The sequence below is a fragment of the Sesamum indicum genome, linkage group LG1 (genome assembly GCF_026168435.1).
Source record: "Sesamum indicum cultivar Baizhima isolate 11 linkage group LG1, ASM2616843v1, whole genome shotgun sequence".
NCBI classification, from domain to species: domain Eukaryota; kingdom Viridiplantae; phylum Streptophyta; class Magnoliopsida; order Lamiales; family Pedaliaceae; genus Sesamum; species Sesamum indicum.
In genome coordinates, this window is record NC_142657.1 from 12,889,098 (window position 1) to 12,907,604 (window position 18,507).

Sequence of the window (18,507 nt, forward strand, 5' to 3'; positions counted from 1 at the left end):
AGGTGGAGCGGATACTCAGACAAAGAATTGGTGCAACACAACGATTGCCACCCACCATACCCGGATATGTAGCATCGTCTAGCAATGTCTGACCCCAGAAACGTCGAGGTTGGCTTTGTTGTGAGCTAAATTTGGATTCTTTACCTCCACTATTTGGTCCTAACTTAGTTTCTCCTATAGGCTTCTTTGGAGCAGAAGACTTGTTTCTATACTAGTTGGGCCTCAATGTCTGGGATACAAATGCTTGCCTGCTTGTGTTTAGAGGTATTAGTCTTCTTTCCCCATCTCTTTGCCAGTTGTTTCGTCAGAGGAAGGGCTTGAACGGGAACAGCTTTGAGCTCATGTCATCAGTTTGAGCACAGCTGAAATCAAGAAACAGAGCAGGTAATGAATGCCAAAAAGAAAAAAAGTATATTCTTTATATCTTAGATTAGATGAATTTGAACTCATAAATTTCAAATAATTAGCAACAAATCCCAATTCATCTCTATAATTTCAAATTTATTGAATATTAAATTCCAAATTCTTATTTAAAATGCTTTCTTTCAAATACATGGAACCAAACGTAGTTTCATAGAGAACAAAGGAAACAAAAAAAAAGAAAAGAGAAGAATATAGATGATGACTTAACACTTGAAAGTTGAGACCAACCAGCATTGCTATCTCAACTCATAAGTCCAACCACCAAAAACCCAAATGGGACAACCTCAAACAGATCCACCACCACCAATATTGTTGTTGCCTCTTGCTTCAAGGTCCGCCCTTCAATTTTCCCTCCATACTATAATATTTATTTATTTTTAAATATTTTTGTGAACTAATATAATTTATGGTTTATTTATTATATCCATCTTCAATTTTTCTAACATATTTTTATAAAAAAGAATCGGCAAAATAAATTAGTAATTTTCACCTTACTGTTCATGACTATATAATTATTTTCAATTTGAGAGAGTTATTTATAATTTTCTAAATTACGATGGAGTATTCATCATTAGTATGTATGTTTCGATTTTTTTTATAAATAATTTAAAATAAATATTGTATATTTGATGTTGAATTTTGAGAGACAAAAATTACTGTTCATTGTTAAATTATATCTTTTTTATATATATTTATGCATATACGTGTATATATATATATGTATATATACGTGTTTGTATGTGGAATTGACTTCAAAAGATGGATAGAGATGTGCATGATGTACTAGAATGTAGACTATAATGCAAATTTATTACATTGCACCTCTATATTAAGACATTTATTACTTTTCTTAAGGTTGTCTGAGTTGCATCAAAGATATATATATATATATATATATATATCATGTTAAAGAATATAAATGACTCTAAATCATGCAATATCTCAAGGATTTATTGCATATTTATAATGAATAAACCATGAAACAAACTAATCATTTCTCATTCATTCGTGATAAATTTCAGAATATTTTGAACAAAACCACTATATATTTCTATATTTTTTTTATTTTTTAATAAAATAAAAGGAATCTCGACCCATCACAATGGATAATCCGTCTTAGTTCGTATTAAAAATAATTTTATTCTAAATTTATTACTTATAATGTTTCATATAGTATTTTGATTTGCAACGTCCTAAATTTTATTATGAAATTACAACCTTAGATTCTAAATTTTTATTATAAAATATTTTTTCTTTAATAATTATATATGAGATGATGAATGTGAACTTGGGCTAAGAGATGTGACATTGAGTTGATACCAACTTAATCAAAATATTGATGACTATAAATTACTTATTATCTTAAAAAAATTCGAAACATATAAATAAACTTCACATATTTTTTCTTTCAATCTTCTCTTTTTTTTAAATTAGAAAAGAAGAAACATGAAAAAGATGAGGGCGACCAAAGGAGCGACTTATAGCGATTAGCCACCATCTTAACACGGCGGAGCACCGGCGCAGGAAGAAATCAACAGAAAGGCTCTCAAAGTCAAAAGACACAAGAAAGGGATTGTTGTCAGAGAACCCCACTTTCCAACACAACCCCACTTCAAAGCAAAAATACTAAAAATAACACAGCCCGCAATCAGGAGTTGAAGCAGCACCGCCACCTTACTCGATTCTCTCCGCCTTTCAGAGTTATTCTTTTCACTGCCCTAATCCGGAAGAAACCTCAGAAACCCACCTCAAAAGGGTCCCTAGTTTCAAACACAAAACACACACTTGGAGAGGGAGACAACCTCAACAAAATACTACAACGTGAGACTAACTGAAGAATAAACCTTGTGCACATCGACCAACTTTTTTTTCCAGAAAAGCCCACTTAGACAACATTCTTTCTTTCCGTTCTTGAACTTCCTTTCACAACCCACGTTTAAATTCTTCCCTTTTCGTGTTTTCGTTTCATGCTGTTGTTTGAATCGGAAGCAGTGGGAAATGGCGAGTCTTGGCGATATTGGTGTGTCAGCGTTTATCAATATACTGAGTGCCTTTGCGTTCTTGCTTGCCTTTGCACTTCTCAGAATTCAACCAATCAATGACAGAGTTTACTTTACCAAATGGTACATTGCTGGGAAGAGGAGCAGCCCCAGGAACAACTGGGGTGGCGTGGTGGGTAAATTTGTCAATCTCAACTTCAAGACTTACTTGACTTTCCTCAACTGGATGCCTCAGGCTCTCAAGATGAGTGAGTCTGAGATTATTACCCATGCTGGACTTGATTCTGCTGTTTTCTTGAGGATTTACACACTTGGGTACGGTGCAAGATTCGATTTTTTTTCAAAATATTTTCTTCGTTTCTTGGATGATTCTGGATGTTTCTTGTTACTGTTCAACTCATTTTTCATTTTTGTGGTTTAAATGTTTTTGCTTTTACTCCCATGTATTATTACCTTTTCTTTCTGTTTGTTTTCCCTTCCTGAATCCTAATGGTTTTTGTACGCTGTTTGTTTGCTTCGGGGAGGCTGGTATGTGAACTTTTTGTTCCAATTATGCATTAGGTTTGTAGGATTAGCAAACTTTTGTGAAAAGGTAAGCTTTACATTAAGGTGTACGGAAGAAACAAGGAATTTCTTGCTTGCCCCCATGTTTTATATCTGGTGGTAGCCGTGTTTTACTAAAACAAGATGTTTAGATGTCTGGTCTGGTTTTGAAATGGGACTTGGGAGGGTCATTGCAGTAAAAGATGTATAATCAAACTTCTCCAACACCACAAAGTTGAAAAGTTAGGTTATTGGATGTAGAGATGTTATTATGGCTGGTAATTTGATGGTTAATATGTGACTTTTAGTTCTTGAATGATGTAACTGCAGCCTGGTTTCTGAGTGTTCTTAGACCCTGCACCTCTCTAAGGCCATCTCTTCCTCAATGCCTGGATATTAGTTGTAAAAATCTGTCCTCACTTACATCATCTGTTTACTCTTTCGATTCGAGTGACAAAATTTTCAGTGAGTTGTGAGTTCTTCAGCTGTTCTGTGGATGTGGGAAAGAAAAGCATTATGGGCTTCATGGTCTCATTGATGTAATGGCATGCTCAATAGTCTTTTGTCCATATAGTGTGTATGTTTATTAGCATCTCTCTGTCAGTGCTTTAGGGAATAGGTTTGATTTTGTGTATCATGTTCTACCTTGATTTTGAGATTGAAGATGCTTTTTTTTTTTTTTTTCCAAATTCTTTACAGTTTGTTGGTCTTTAACCTCTGGCAGCTTGAAAATATTTGGACCAATAGCCATTGTGGCATTCCTAGTTCTGCTCCCAGTGAATGCATCTGGTGGCACTTTATTTTTTCTACGGCGTGACCTGGTTGTTAGCAACATTGACAAGCTTTCAATATCAAATGTTCGCCCCAGGTCCTATAAGTAAGTTTCACGATCCTTATACTAAAGAAGATAAATTAGCACAGTCCCACAAGAGAAGGTATATCAACATATTTCAACATGTTTGCATGTAGCAACTATTCCTAGGTGTGGGAACTCAATATATCAATGTGTATTTCATATGAAAATATTCTGAGTCTACTCACTATTTACATCATTGATGAATATTGGTAGTATGAACCGATGGAATTAATATTTGCCACTCAATGTTTTCCTTGGTTATCTTTTCTACAATTACACTCTGCTTATTTTCATGACAAGACAGTAGTTAATTAATAAGCTGGCCTTTCTCTGTAGTGATGTATCTCCAGCTATGAACTTCGGGAAATAGGTGGTATGTTCACTAATTATAACGTGTATCATGATCTATTAATATGCCTGAGCAATGGTACTTATGAACTTCCAATCATCTGTTCACAAAAAATTAGTCATTATAGATGATTGAGACATTCTGACACCGATTAAGATAGGGTCAAAACCTCTGTAGCATTTTACTCTATTATCGTCTTCCTGTCACGTCCTAAATTTCTTTCTAATGAAAATAACTCCGGATTGAATTTCAGGTTTTTGGCTCACATATCAATGGAATACTTGTTTACATTTTGGGCGTGTTACATGCTTTATAAGGAATATGATAGAGTTGCATCAATGAGGCTAAACTTTTTGGCTTCAAAAGGCAGGTGCCCTGAACAATTCACGGTTAGTTTATCTGTCATGGCTATTAACATATCAAGTGTGAATATGGGAAATTTCCCTGCATTTTAAGTCATTGGATGATGAGTATCTTTCTATTCCAAATTAACACTTTTCTCCTATCTGAGTGACTAAAAGCTTTTGCATGCTAGTTTTTTGTTTCTTCATCTGTTGGAGAATCTGACAATATGTACATGATATAAATTATTCGAGTTTCAGGAAGGATACGAGAATGCAACAGATCACTAAAAAATAGATTACATTAGAACTGCGGTGCTGAAAAAACATGCTCGCTAGTGAAATTGAATTAACAAAATAAATTTCTCACTTCCCCTGGTTTCACTCAGATAGTCTTTTTCGTAGTAGAGGATTTTGGGAGTTCTGCTCTTTCTTCTTCCTACGTCAGATTCATACAGTTTTGGACCAATTTTCAATTTGACAACCTATAGCCTAAAAACCTGCTACGTTGTTAGTATCTTAAGCTTGGATGCTTATTAGGATGCTTTATGACAAGAAAATAATGCATTCTTGATTAACCTTTTCAACTTTTAGATCATTGTCTTGACCTCTGGGTCTATGAATTTAAGGGCCGTGTCTTCCAATTCTGCATAAAGCTTTCTTTAGCTAAGGTTCACGCTATGGTGCTGATGCTTGAGCTATACCCAGAAGTTTTTGGAAGACAACTGAAGTGTCTCATGTTGGACTAAATATTTCATAATATGTGATATTGCAAAGTTTTCTACGCCTCTGTTTCACTTGAGCTGCAGTTATCAAATTCATATTTATTATAAGCTTTTCTTGAACTACCATCAGGTTCTTGTTAGGAATGTGCCACGTGATTCTGGACGCTCAGTATCAGATAGTGTTGAAACCTTCTTTCGGAGAAATCATCCTGATCACTATCTCTGTCACCAGGTAACGGATTGTCCTGTCTGAAATTTTTACTCTGAAAAGACTGTTTCCTTCAGAACTCTGATTATAATGTAAATTTTACTTAATGTATTCTTGACTTAAAATCACTCCTTTGGTTGTTTGGCCTATTTCATCACCACCCAGCCTGTATACAATACTAAAAAGTTCGCCAAACTGGTTAGAAAAAGAGATAAACTTCAAAACTGGCTGGATTACAACCAACTGAAGTTTGAGAGGAATCCAAACAATAGACCTACTAAAAAGGTACAATCTTATAGCCGTTCAGAGTTCTTTAATTCTTTGAGCAAGTTATTCTGTCGAATTTTTTAACGGCTCGCCATTCTTCTCTCATTCAGAGAGGATTTCTTGGACTTTGGGGTCAAAGGGTTGATTCGATCGACTTCTACAAGGAGCAAATTAAACATCTTGATATACAGGTAAGTTGCCTGACCAGCTTTAATTTAAACAAGCTACTACATTTAATCGGTTTTTCGTATATTTATCCTTGGGCGGATTCTGGTATGCTCCTGGTTGACATTGTTATGGCATATCTTTCTAGTAGAGTTTAATTTTCATTTCTTTGTTCTTAGCTGACAATGGAATGCAAAAAAGTTCTGAAAGACCCTAAATCTGTTATTCCGGCTGCCTTCGTGTCATTCAAGTCAAGGTGGGGAGCAGCTGTTTGTGCACAGACACAACAGAGCAAAAATCCAACACTTTGGTTAACAAATTGGGCCCCTGAACCCCGTGATGTTTACTGGAAGAATCTGGCAATACCATATGTTTCCCTCACCATCCGTAGGCTCGTGATAGCTATATCTATGTTTGCATTGGTGTTCTTTTACATGATACCTATTGCTTTTGTACAATCATTGGCGAACCTAGAGGGACTTCAGAAGGTTGCTCCTTTTCTCAGGCCGCTAATTGAATGGTAAGAGGCAATGAAAGTAAAAATATCATATATTTGTGTTGCATTGTAAGTTTCGATGCTCTAGGCAATGTTTATGATATTAAGCTGTCCTATTGTGTTGTAAATATCTTGTGAAATCATGATTTGGAGGAAAAGAGAACTGCTTACAAAAATAAACAACTTGCACTATACATGTAAAGTTGATTCTACTCTGATTCTGTCCTATATGTGCTTTTTTGCTTCATGGGGCTATACGAACTGAATTTATTGCTGTGTTTGATAGATAAAGACATGTGAAGTATCTCTGATACAATTCGAAGTCTTTTTCTTTGCTTCTTAGTTTTAAGCAGTTGACATGTTGTGCAGGAAGGTCGTCAAGTCATTCCTACAGGGTTTCCTTCCCGGTCTAGCTCTAAAAATCTTCTTACTTGCTCTTCCTTCAATTTTAATGCTTATGTCAAAGATCGAGGGGCATGTCTCACTAGCAGTATTAGAGCGAAAAACTGCTGCCAAATACTACTACTTCATGCTAGTCAACGTGTTCTTGGGAAGCATAGCGGCAGGAACAGCATTTCAGCAACTTCATGCTTTCCTTCACCAATCTGCTACCCAGTAACACTCCCTCTATCTCTTGTAGCTTCAGTTGTAACTCTTAGATAGTTAGGATCCACACATTTACTTGTTTTGAAATAGATTTGCAACACTTGATACATTTTACTGCACGCTGTAATAAAAAAGGTTGGTGTCTTTGTTGCAGGATCCCAAGAAACATTGGTGTATCGATACCAATGAAAGCTACTTTCTTTATCACATACATTATGGTCGATGGTTGGGCTGGAATTGCAAGTGAAATTCTCCGACTGAAACCTTTAGTGATTTTCCACCTAAAGAACATGTTCCTTGTGAAAACCGAGAGGGACTTGGAGAAGGCAATGAATGCCAAAAGCGTTGATTTTCCAGAGGCTTTGCCGAGTCTTCAGTTGTATTTCCTTCTTGGCATTGTGTACATGGTTGTTACGCCAGTCCTCCTTCCTTTTATACTGGTCTTCTTTGCCTTTGCCCATTTTGTGTATCGCCATCAGGTTTGTTCGACTCAGTTCTGAATTCAGTGAAAGTTCTGAGAGCTCTTATTCTTTTTTGCTTGTTGTCATAGTAGAGACGGTGTATTTTGATGATTGGTGGCACCCAATCTTATACCTCGATCTTCCCATGCAGGTCATCAACGTCTACAACCAAAAATACGAGAGTGCTGCTGCATTTTGGCCACACGTTCATGGTCGCATTATAGCAAGCTTGGTAATATCGCAATTGCTGCTAATGGGACTGCTGAGCACAAAAAAGGCTGCAAACTCAACTCCTTTGCTCATCGTCTTACCCATACTGACTTTGACATTCCATAAGTATTGCAAGAATCGCTTTGAACCAGCATTCAGAAAGTACCCTCTGGAGGTAAGATGATACACGCGACACATATAGTGTTTAAATGGTACAAATTCTTTGTCTGATTACTTCAGGATTTCTGCATGAGAATTAAGTAAATGGGGTTTGTATCTGTCGGAATTGTCTCAATCATACCGATAATCGTTGTGTTTTGATTGATCATTGTTTCTTGCATCTCTTTACCTCCTCCAGGAAGCCATGACCAAGGACACACAAGATCTTGCTTTTGAATCTGACGTTGGCTTAAAATCTTACTTGACCAATGCATACGTGCATCCTATTTTCCACTCCTTCGAAGAAGTTGAACTAGCTGAAGTAAGAGTTGATAAAAACCAGGCGCATATCATGAATCCTTCTCCAACCATTAATGAAGATGAGCGATCCCAGAGCGGCCATACCGTGTATCGCTATGAATTTGAATCTCAAACTAGAATGTATAGGAATGATATCGAAGCACAGCCATGATGTTTAGTCCTATCTAGCATTAAGCCCTGACCGCGTTCTTGCCCTCGTCAGATAGGTTAACATTTGTATGATATAGTCAGCTGTAAGGTTTGTTGATTGATGTAGTTGGAAATGGGCAATGGGTTGGTTGTTGCTTCTGTGTTCTTGAAGCTGGTGGCTGGCAATGGCTCCATACATTGTTGGCATTCAATTCAGCGAGGGATTCAGTTCACGACCTCATGATACGATATCTAGCTTCGCCAACTAAATTAAATTTCATTAGTTATTTTATTTGAAATGTTGGGCATATTTTTAAAAAGGGTAAATTATAGCTACTTTTCATGAAATTTGACATAATTATGAATACCCCTCATTGTTTAAAATTATCATTACCCCCTCAATTATAAAATAATTGTGTAGCCTCTACATGGTGAGGCAAATATTACTGCTTTACCTTTGTTGAATTTTTTTAGAGAGAAAATATATATATATTTGGAAAAATGTTAAAAAAGAAAAATTGCTGATAGATAAAATAAATAATTCATAAGGAATATTTGTCCATCAAAATATTTTAAAAAATTTTAAAAGGATATACAAAATTATAAATTATAATTCGAAAGGACATTTTAATTAATTTACCACAAAAATTGAATAAAAACATAACAGAGACCAACGAAACAGACTCATTGTTAGATAAACATATAAAGGGAATATTTATAATGTTTTAAATAACGAAAAAAATATTTATAATTATATCAAAACTTAGCGGCTGTAATTTACCCTTTTAAAAAAAAAAAAAAAAGCTCCTGTTTGATTTAAATCACATATTTTTCCTTGAGAATGTGAATTTCAGTTGTGAATATTTAATACGAACATGGTAATGGGGGAAATTGTAATTCTCAAAAGTTGGTGAAAAATTCTCATAATATATAAACTATAAAGCGTAACTATCGCTATATAAATTTAGTCTTTAATAATAACCAACCATTAAATAAGTCAAACAGTCAAAGGGAAAATCAAACCACACATTATAGTTTTTTTCTCTCTATTTGAAATGGCCCCTCATTACAAATTGTTGCACAGAAAATATTTCTGGTGCTTCCCATTTCAATCAAGAAGGGAGGTATGTTGTCCTAAAAACATTTGAGCTTCTGCCCTAACTGTTTTTCTTGTTCTTGATTGCTACCTTAATTTCCCTCAAATCAACAACATTGTCTTTTCCTTAATCTCATTTCAATGCATCTGATGTTTTTTTTTCTCCTTATTCTTGCACAATATAGTTATTTCCTGGCAAACGCAAAATGTTCGTCAGAATATTGAAATATTTATAATTTCTGGTGAGAAACATATGAAAATACATATTCTTATATTGTTTGGAACAATTATAATCATTCATCTTAGAACTCATGTAGAATTTTATGCATGAATTTGCATAAATTAATAATTATAATAAAACTCAACCATATGGAATTTATGTGTGGGATCAAGAAGTTTCCTCATGTAATGTTGCAGCTTGAAATTTTACTTGCATGTTTTTGCCTTTATATTGTATGCCTGTAAAATAAGTCTCAAGTTATATGAAAATAACATTTGCCCACTTTACATAAACTCAAACCTGATTCATAACAGGAGGAGAAAAGGAAAAAGAAGAACAAAGGCACATACCTAAACACAACCATGCAGGCCACCAGCCGTGCCGCCTTCCTCCTCCTTACTATCTTCCTCCTCCACATCTCAACCAACCATGCAACCTTCACACCGAAGGAGAAGATCATCGTGGTGACCAACAACCACACCAACTACCTCAGTGTGCGGTGTTTCTCCTTCAACAACGAGTTTGATGTGGTTCACCTGCCATCGTGGGGCCAATACAAGTTCAGAGTGAGGAAGAGATACATATACCCTTCCTCCACCATGTTCAATTGCTCCACCAACATGGGCACCTTCGTCGCCTACAAATTCGACTATGAGTGCAGTAAGGATAAGTATGAGAGTTGTGATTGGAGGTTTGATGAAGACAGCTCATATCGATGGGAGCCTAAGGTTAAATCTTGGGTTTCATATGATTATGCTCCCAACTATGAGTCCCTTAACAGAGGTGGTGTTATCCAAGGATACTTTGCTAACTAGGAAGTCTGCAGAGCCGCATGTGCTATGAGGACGGTATGTGAACCACATTCTAATTTGTGGCTCAACTTCTTGAGTTTCTGCATATGAACTGTGTCACAGATATGCTATGTTTATAGCAATGTTCAAAAGCATAAAAAATTCAATGAAGTCCAACTTATAGAAGTCACGAGCAATGCATTGGCTATTTAGCACCCAAAAAGTGCATTCTTGAGCAAGAAAGTACATGTGCATTTGTTCACTACATGAGACCTGGATATTCAAACGAGAAAGCAGAAAAAACAAATTGTTAAAAAGCACCATCCTGTGCCACCAAAAAAACAGGTGTATTTTGTACGCAAATGTTCATCCACTATATCTGCAAGATAATCTATAATTGTTCAATAAAGTAACCAACTGAACTTAAAACAGAGTGTTCAAACTGAAACGTGGTGCTGCAGTAATTCTGAATTGCAGAGCATACAGCAGAAATTAAATGATGAGGACGCATTTCAGGCGAGGAACACGGAGAAATGTTTTATTCAACCACAAAAGTTGAGCTTCTTCATCACTTTTGCATAAGCCAAAGGGACTATACCAGGTTGTCTGAGACGACGTTTTGACTTCTTAGACTGCAACAATAAAAGGGAGTTGCTAGATCAATAAATATCATGGAGTATAGGCAGGTTAACAATTCCAAAATGTAATGCAAACAGTGAAAAACGAAAGTACATAAGGAGAAACTGTTTAAAGAATTCCAGTACAATGACACCAGTTGAATGGTAAGCTTCCAGATTATAACCTATACCTACAGCAGAAATATTCATTCGTGTGCATTCTTCAATTATACTTCCGTTTGTTTTAAAGATATCAACAGTTTCTTTATAGGTAGTAAATATACTTTAAAGGGAAGAGGATTTATCATCTATTTTGATTCTAGGTGCTCCTGGGAGGCACTTCCTTCATTTTAACACCAAGAACTTAATGTACAAGCAATCACCTGTTGGCACAGATAAGGGAATACCAAAAAAGTAGTCTATGTTCTCAGCTCTCACTCTATTGTGCAGTTCTCTATAATAGCCTAAATGACTTTGTTACAATTTTATCCAGTGTAGTTGAATTTATGGATGAAACGTAGTAGATAGCAACAGTAAAAAGAAATGGTCATCTTAATCAATGCAAGTAAAAGTTATTAGGTCCTCCAGAATAATTCAAGGTTAAACTGAGGTGAGTGTAAAGACAGTTTAGATGAGCTTACCCTATTTTCAAGAAAGCAGGGTAGGAGAAATAGCAGAAAACTCCACACACAAGAAAAGGAAGCTACTTCGCATTGTAAATGTAAAGAATTTTGAATCAAACTAAAGTGTTTTCTTATTTCATGAAAAAAATGCATGGCCCCCTTCTCTAGATTTGAACTAAGATCTGAGTGCTACAAGTCACCAACAAGAAGCAAAACATTAAATATAATGAATATGAAAAACCCAAAAACCACCAAAACATGAGTAAAAGCGACATACAAATGCCTACAGTCACTGAGCCGGAACATAGTAAAACTGCAACTAGCCGTTTGGTACAGTCAAACATCATACTGGAACTCTTTGACATAATAATGCGGGAAAACACAGATTTTAGAGAAGAGTAACCTGGTCATTTTATATCTTGTACGGGAACTATATAAACTACTAGATTCTTTCACCAGACAGCCTCACCTTTTATAAATTCAAGAGATTCTATTAAAAGAATGCAATTTTCCTCACCAAGTCAAGGGGCAAGCACGCATATGGTGGTGGATATAAAATAAACAGACAATGAAAGAAATCTCAACATCGTCTCTAAGCAACGGAGGGAGAAGGACATTTACAGAAAACCTGCTATAAGAACCCATCTCGTCATATCTTATTTGACGTAGTATTTACTAAGTTTCTCTGTAAGATGCAAAAGATGACAAACCTTTGAATGGGCATTGTGTCTCTTCCCTTCCTTCCAGCGTCTGATCTGGCCATCATTCATTATCCTAAATCTGCCTTTAAATGACCTAATATGTAAAATTTTAATAAAATCAACATTCCATGCTCATGAATAATTATGAAACTAAAAATAAAGCATATATATTTGCTTAGTGTATCATATGCGTACGAGTAGCATTTGATTTTGATTTTTTTGACTTTGGAGGTTACGGGTGTCCTTGGCTTCCTACTCTTCAACTTCCTTTCCCTCTGCTTGGCAGTGATATGGCGCACTTGAGTCAACTAAATAACATCAGAACCACATATTTCAGACACATTTAGAAGATTTTACAATCGGTTCATCGTCTACAACAAAATTAATGATATATATGAAACATTTTCTAATTATCCCACCTTAAAGAAACAGGAATGCAAATAACCAAAAGGTAAGCAAAGTCAACAAAACTTCAACTGGCACATTGGGTGAAATGTCCCCAACGGTGAATATACAAAGTAATACAACCAACAAAATAATAAGATGAAAAAAATAAATGTAACAGTATACTGCATCAATGAATGACCAAAGTTATAAACTATAATTTTTCATTTGCCAAATGTGGAGCAAAAGCTAAGATTACAACAAGATAGTTTTAGCAAAGAAACTACACTGGAATGAAGAGATAGCTGAACAATTGATCAAAAGCATGAAAAGCCATGGGACCACCTCTACAGCTAGGTTATGACCTATCCTCACTAATGGCGGATGCAAAATCAATCATTCCATGTATTTAATTAAGATTAAAACTCAAAAATTCATACAAAGAATTCTTCCATTTCCCTCCAGCAATTCAATCATTACAGCACAGTGTAACACACAACAGCAAATACTAACTTACCAATAAAAAAATCTAAAGACAAAATACCCAACAAAAGAAAAGCTCAATGAATAAAATCAGCCAGCCCCCAATACGAAAAATACAAATTAAAATTACCAAGACTATCGTACTGAGGAGTAAAATTGGTACTTACATAAAGTGGAGACTGGGACATTTGGGGAAAGGGATGAACATCGAGGAGGGTCTTAAAGCTGGGGGAAATTACAGAATGGGTGACAATGTGGGGTTTGGGGAGTAAATTGTGAGAAGTATGGAAGAGACGATTGGAAACGAAAGAGCGGTGGTAGAGGTGGTGGCGGGGTTGGGGTTTAGGAATGGAATGAAGCGCAGCCAGCAGGCGGAGCCTCGAGCACCATCGCTGCACCATCTGTCTGTGTCTTCTGAGGTTTTGGGAGGTCACCAATTGGGATTTTGGAGCTGGCGACACGCCATTTCTATAGTTGGCTGCGAAAAAGAAAAAAAAATCGCAAAACACGATTTATATGTTAGGATCCAGGAATTTAATACATACTACTGATTTATGGCATAATCCGTGTGTGTGATTTCTTAGAATAAGTTCTATTTTTTGTTCTTCTATATTGGGCCAAAATTGATTTTAATCCTTACACATAATTTTGGTCAGTAATTTTTTGAAAATGTTATTTTGATTACCATTAAAATTAATAAAATTTGGAAAAAAATGATCATGTCGATCAACATAACTTAGTGATTTTTTCAAATTCCTCGTTGTACGAATTATATTCTGATAGCCCAATACCACCATTTGAAAGTCCATCTAATGGCTGTCATTTTTTACCCATACCCATTGCCAATAAGCCCAACGACTTATCGGCTTTCTCTCGTCCCCGAAATTTTTGTCCACGTCCCCTCTCTTCTCCATTTTTCACTGTCATCTATTGTCCTTTTGTCGGACACCGTCGTCATTTGAAAGCCCACTCCATTTTAATTATTTTCCATCCTCACCCATCGACGTTTACTTCGCACCCATTGGCGAGATCTTCCAATTAGAGGTATTCACTCACGCTCGACAAAAAAAAATCTGACTCGATATCAAAGCACATAATTTGAAGCTCGAGCTCAAGCTATTTTTTTAATTTTATCATTAAAATAAAAATTATTTTAGCATTTTCATTTATTATGTTAGATTGAAAAGCCCAAATTATTTTTAATAAAAATATATTCCTACTTTTCAACTATTAGAAAATTTTAAAAAATCAATAATTAATATAAAATAAAATATATTACGAACTTATTAACTTGTTGATTAAGCTTATTTTTGTATAGAGACTATATATAAATAAAACTACCATATTTTATCATTAGCTAGATTAAAAATATATTACTTAATAATTATAATATATGAGTTAAATATATATATATATATACAAATTTTAAAAATTTAAAAAAGCTCGCCAGCCGGAACAGAGTATTTTCGGCTCGAGCTCGAGCTGGCTTGACTCGAATTGGAGTCGAGCTCCAAGTCGAGGCCTCGCGAGCCGGCTCCACTCGTCTGCCACCCTTACTTCCGATCTCCTTTTTTTTCACAATCGCCTCCCATCTATTCACTTCACCTTCGCTCCTCCAAATCCAGAGAACATAGTCGTATTCTCCAGTTCCGTTGGTTTTAACCCTAATTTTAACAATTGGATAAAAATAAAAAATATTTTAAAAAATTAAGGACTAAAATAATGCCTCAAAATATTCAGGGACCAAATTCAATTTTAGGTTAAATATAGGGACCAACAATATAATTTATCCCAAAAAGTTTAAAACTATTAAAATAAAATATTTATATAAAATTTATTATTAGATAAAAATACATATAACATATAATAATGATATAATATATTAGAAAGTGAAAAAAAAATACATGAAAAAACTTCTAAAAAATACCAAAAAGTAGTTATGCATAAATTCATAAAATTCTTTTATAATAATTGGAGATGATAATTTTTTGTTATTTTTTTATCTGTAAGATAATTTTCTTTCTCTTGATTTTTTTCTTTTTTTTTCTATGACTTTTTTTACATTAATTTTGGTACCTTTTCTATTTAATCTTTATGTTAATGTATTATTTCCTATACAATATTTAAGCATTTTTTTTTTAACCTACAAAATTCTTTACTAATAAAAATTATACAAATATCATATTTTAAATAACTTTAAAAATTTGCACATACAGAGTGGGCCGCAAATTACTAATTTTTCTTATTAGATTATGGTAAGTTATTTATTCATTATATCATTTAAACATTTTAATTATTTAATAGTAACTTTTCAAAAAGTGAATTATTATTATTATTAGGAATAATTACATTGTCCTTCTGTAAAATTTATGTACGATTATACGTTAATTTTTACAATTTGAAAAATTACATATAATACTTGAAATGTTTATATTTGTCTAACAAATAGAGTCATCTATTAATTAAATTTATTAATATTAATAAAAAATTTATTTTTACCCGCGATTGATTTATTACTCATTTACTGCATACCAAATAAATATTTTTTTGTTAAAGTACTTTTATAAGAGTGAAATATGTCTCATCGTATACATCACCGTATAAAAATGTCTAATAATATTTTAATAAAAAAATATTTGTTTGACTTACAATGTGTCAATAATAAATCAGTAAGAGTAAACACATATGTTCATCAACTCTTTGCTAATATCAGCAAATATGAAGATTTTTACTAATGAATGGATTTATTTGTTATGTATAAACAAACGTCGTAAATACTAAATATAATTTTCAGAACCACAATAAATTTACGTATGATCTCAAAAAATAATAATATAATTATCCCATATCATTATCATTATTATTCAACACAAAATTAATTATATTGCATTATTGGAGTTGTCAAATCACACCAAATTTAAACAAATATATATATATATATATATATTTCATTGGACTTATCACTGTCGTCATCATGAATCAATGAATGAGGAAAAATAAAGTTAAAAGTCACACCAATCTCCCTAACAAAAATTAACCTTAAACCAATCACAATTTACATCCTATCTATTTTATGCTGTGGGTCTGTGAATTAACAGAGAAAGAAAGGCCCAGAAAAGAAATATATGTAAAAATGTCTTTATTCACTTGCCTATAATGTACACATGTAAATTGCATTTCACCCCTTATAGTTTTATTGTATAACATATTGCTCCAAAAGTGAAGTAAAAGTTAAAAACCCCTTACCCCCTAAACTTACACTAATTCTAGCACTTTACTCCTTAGTTGCATTTTAAAGTTTAAAACTTTTACTTAAAAGCTCGTTGCTCATTGGCGTCATGCCGCTCAGTATTCTTCCACTGAATTAAAAATTCAATACAATCTAATCTGTCATTTATTATCTAATACGGAAGCCATACACAATAGGTTGAAAAGATGAAAATGCCCTTCAAGAATGGCAAAAATGACTTTGCGTTTTTGTGGGTCCACGTGTTTTTTACACAGCCAAAATGGGTTGGCGTGACTTAAATGTATCGTCTTACTTTTGAGTCGTATGATGCGTTCCAAATTGATAGAGTACAGCAGTTCACGTTATGTTGATGTGATTAGTTCAAATTAATGGAAGCTGTAAACATCCCATTAGTCAATTGTAAAGCATGTCATATTATCAACGCATTTTAGGCACTAATTTCATCATTTGGCTAATTTTTATCGACTTGAACATGGAGTACTATAACTGTTGCCTGCTCATATTATGCTTGCAGGACCTGGAGTGACGACTTGAAAATCATTTAAAAACATAAATGATCTTCACACGACAAGCCCAATGTCAATCTTATATCACTATATACTTTTATTGACATGTTTAAAACCTTATTTCTATGCAATGTAAATAGGACTAGATGATCACAACCCTTATTTCTATGCACTACAAAGTTTAAATAGGTCATACGAATATATAAAAATAATGTGTTTTCTGATGATTTTATTTGGGAAAGATGGAAGCAATCTTTTTGTGATGTTTGTAAATGAGTAAATTATCAATTTTAAAAAAATACAGCAATTTATTTCTTTATATGTTTAAAATGCAATAATTTAAGGGGTAAATTATTTTGTTTTAATTAAACAGGGAGATTAATTGTTATTTATTTTTTATATGGAGATAATTTGCTCATTTACAATATATCAGGAGGATATATTGCATGAAAGATGATTTCATTCTATACCGATTGACTTATGTTATATACAACTTTTGCTGCTATTTATATGAAAAAAGTATTATTATTTACTGTTAAATAACATTAAAAAAAAAACAATAAACCCATAAAGAGGGGAGAAACAATGGAAGACAACAATCGTCAAAAAACTCTTACACTTACATTTGGATACCACGATTTAAGACACGAGTCAAAGATGTAAAAGTAATTTCAAATGACTCTATTTTAATACATTTTAAGATTTATCAATATTTTATAAAATACAATTCAATATAAAATATTTAAGAATTAAAAACTCTTTAATTTTAAAATGATCTAAACTAATTATAATTATTTGTCATTCCAAATCCATGACAGTATTAAGAAAAAATGGTTGAAAAGAGCTGAGAGTAAAATACTATAATAATGTATTGGGGAAATTACGACCAGCGCATATGAGATTATGCATAACTCCAAATAATTTTAGTATTGTTTGAAAAAGTATCAATACCTATTATTTTAATTACCGTCTAACAATTAATCATGTTTGTTAGCCTCTCCATTAGATTTTTATCCAATTTTTGTGGTAAATTGATCAAAATATTTTCGTGAACTGTAAATTATAAATTTACTTATTCTTTAATATTTTCTAAAATATTTGTATGGACTAATTGGATAATTTATTTATAATTTTAAAATTTTTCCATATTTGTAAATTTTTAGAGAAGGGATATTCGTAATTATACAAAATCTCATGAAAGCTCATTATAATTTATCGTAATGTATAAATTGAGGGGTATGCTTTTTAATTTATTTTTTTGAGGGAAATGTGTTATATAGTAGGACTTGGAGAGAACTTTCCTCATCCCATATTTTTAATCCCAGAGATGTGCTGTTTTACTATAGGGATAATTACACTCCCCTTGTTCGAAATTTGATGTAATTATATGTAAATTTTATATAATTTGGAAAGTTACATTTAATAACTTCGAGGTTTGATTTCGTCTAACAAATAAGTCCATTTGTCAGTGAAATTCACCAAATTGGTCTTAACAAAAAAAAAAAAAAATGAATAAAAGTTCATTTTTACCACGATTGACTTATTATTACTTCATTGTAAGTTAAAATAATTATTTT

At 33.4% G+C, this 18,507-nt stretch overlaps 2 protein-coding genes across 3 annotated transcripts; one reads left to right on the forward strand and one right to left on the reverse strand.

The window, feature by feature from the left end:
* Window positions 1-1,857: 1,857 nt before the first annotated feature.
* LOC105159433 (hyperosmolality-gated Ca2+ permeable channel 1.8) lies at window positions 1,858-8,558 on the forward strand. Of its 2 annotated transcripts, XM_011076502.3 has the most exons (11): window positions 1,858-2,738; window positions 3,691-3,843; window positions 4,425-4,560; window positions 5,368-5,469; window positions 5,611-5,730; window positions 5,823-5,903; window positions 6,057-6,397; window positions 6,743-6,988; window positions 7,134-7,458; window positions 7,592-7,825; window positions 8,009-8,558. In XM_011076502.3, the coding sequence occupies exons 1-11, from the start codon at window positions 2,422-2,424 to the stop codon at window positions 8,279-8,281; spliced, it is 2,328 nt and encodes a 775-aa protein (XP_011074804.1). In that variant the 5' UTR covers window positions 1,858-2,421; the 3' UTR covers window positions 8,282-8,558. The 2 variants fall into 2 exon arrangements, with proteins under 2 accessions (XP_011074804.1, XP_088740462.1); XM_088884336.1 differs by lacking the exon at window positions 4,425-4,560 and having other exon boundaries at window positions 5,649-5,730.
* Window positions 8,559-10,544: 1,986 nt separating this feature from the next.
* On the reverse strand, window positions 10,545-13,670 carry LOC105159442 (Ribosomal protein L35). Its single transcript, XM_011076513.3, has 4 exons — window positions 13,342-13,670; window positions 12,503-12,615; window positions 12,317-12,401; window positions 10,545-10,998 (listed from the first exon to the last, which is right to left on the reverse strand). Exons 1-4 carry the CDS (start codon window positions 13,573-13,575, stop codon window positions 10,909-10,911), a joined length of 522 nt encoding a protein of 173 aa, XP_011074815.1. The 5' UTR covers window positions 13,576-13,670; the 3' UTR covers window positions 10,545-10,908.
* Window positions 13,671-18,507: the final 4,837 nt, after the last annotated feature.

Excerpts from the sequence above, each read along its gene's own strand:
- LOC105159442 (XM_011076513.3), bottom strand. The coding sequence starts at position 13,575 with ATGGTGCAGCGATGGTGCTCGAGGCTCCGCCTGCTGGCTGCGCTTCAT. Across the intron at positions 12,616-13,341 it reads TGTCCCAGTCTCCACTTTAT|TTGACTCAAGTGCGCCATAT; the intron begins GTAAGTACCAAT and ends GATGTTATTTAG. Across the intron at positions 12,402-12,502 it reads ATCAAAATCAAATGCTACTC|GTCATTTAAAGGCAGATTTA; the intron begins GTACGCATATGA and ends TTTACATATTAG.
- LOC105159433 (XM_011076502.3), top strand. The coding sequence starts at position 2,422 with ATGGCGAGTCTTGGCGATATTGGTGTGTCAGCGTTTATCAATATACTG. Across the intron at positions 4,561-5,367 it reads GGTGCCCTGAACAATTCACG|GTTCTTGTTAGGAATGTGCC; the intron begins GTTAGTTTATCT and ends AACTACCATCAG. Across the intron at positions 7,826-8,008 it reads TCAGAAAGTACCCTCTGGAG|GAAGCCATGACCAAGGACAC; the intron begins GTAAGATGATAC and ends TACCTCCTCCAG.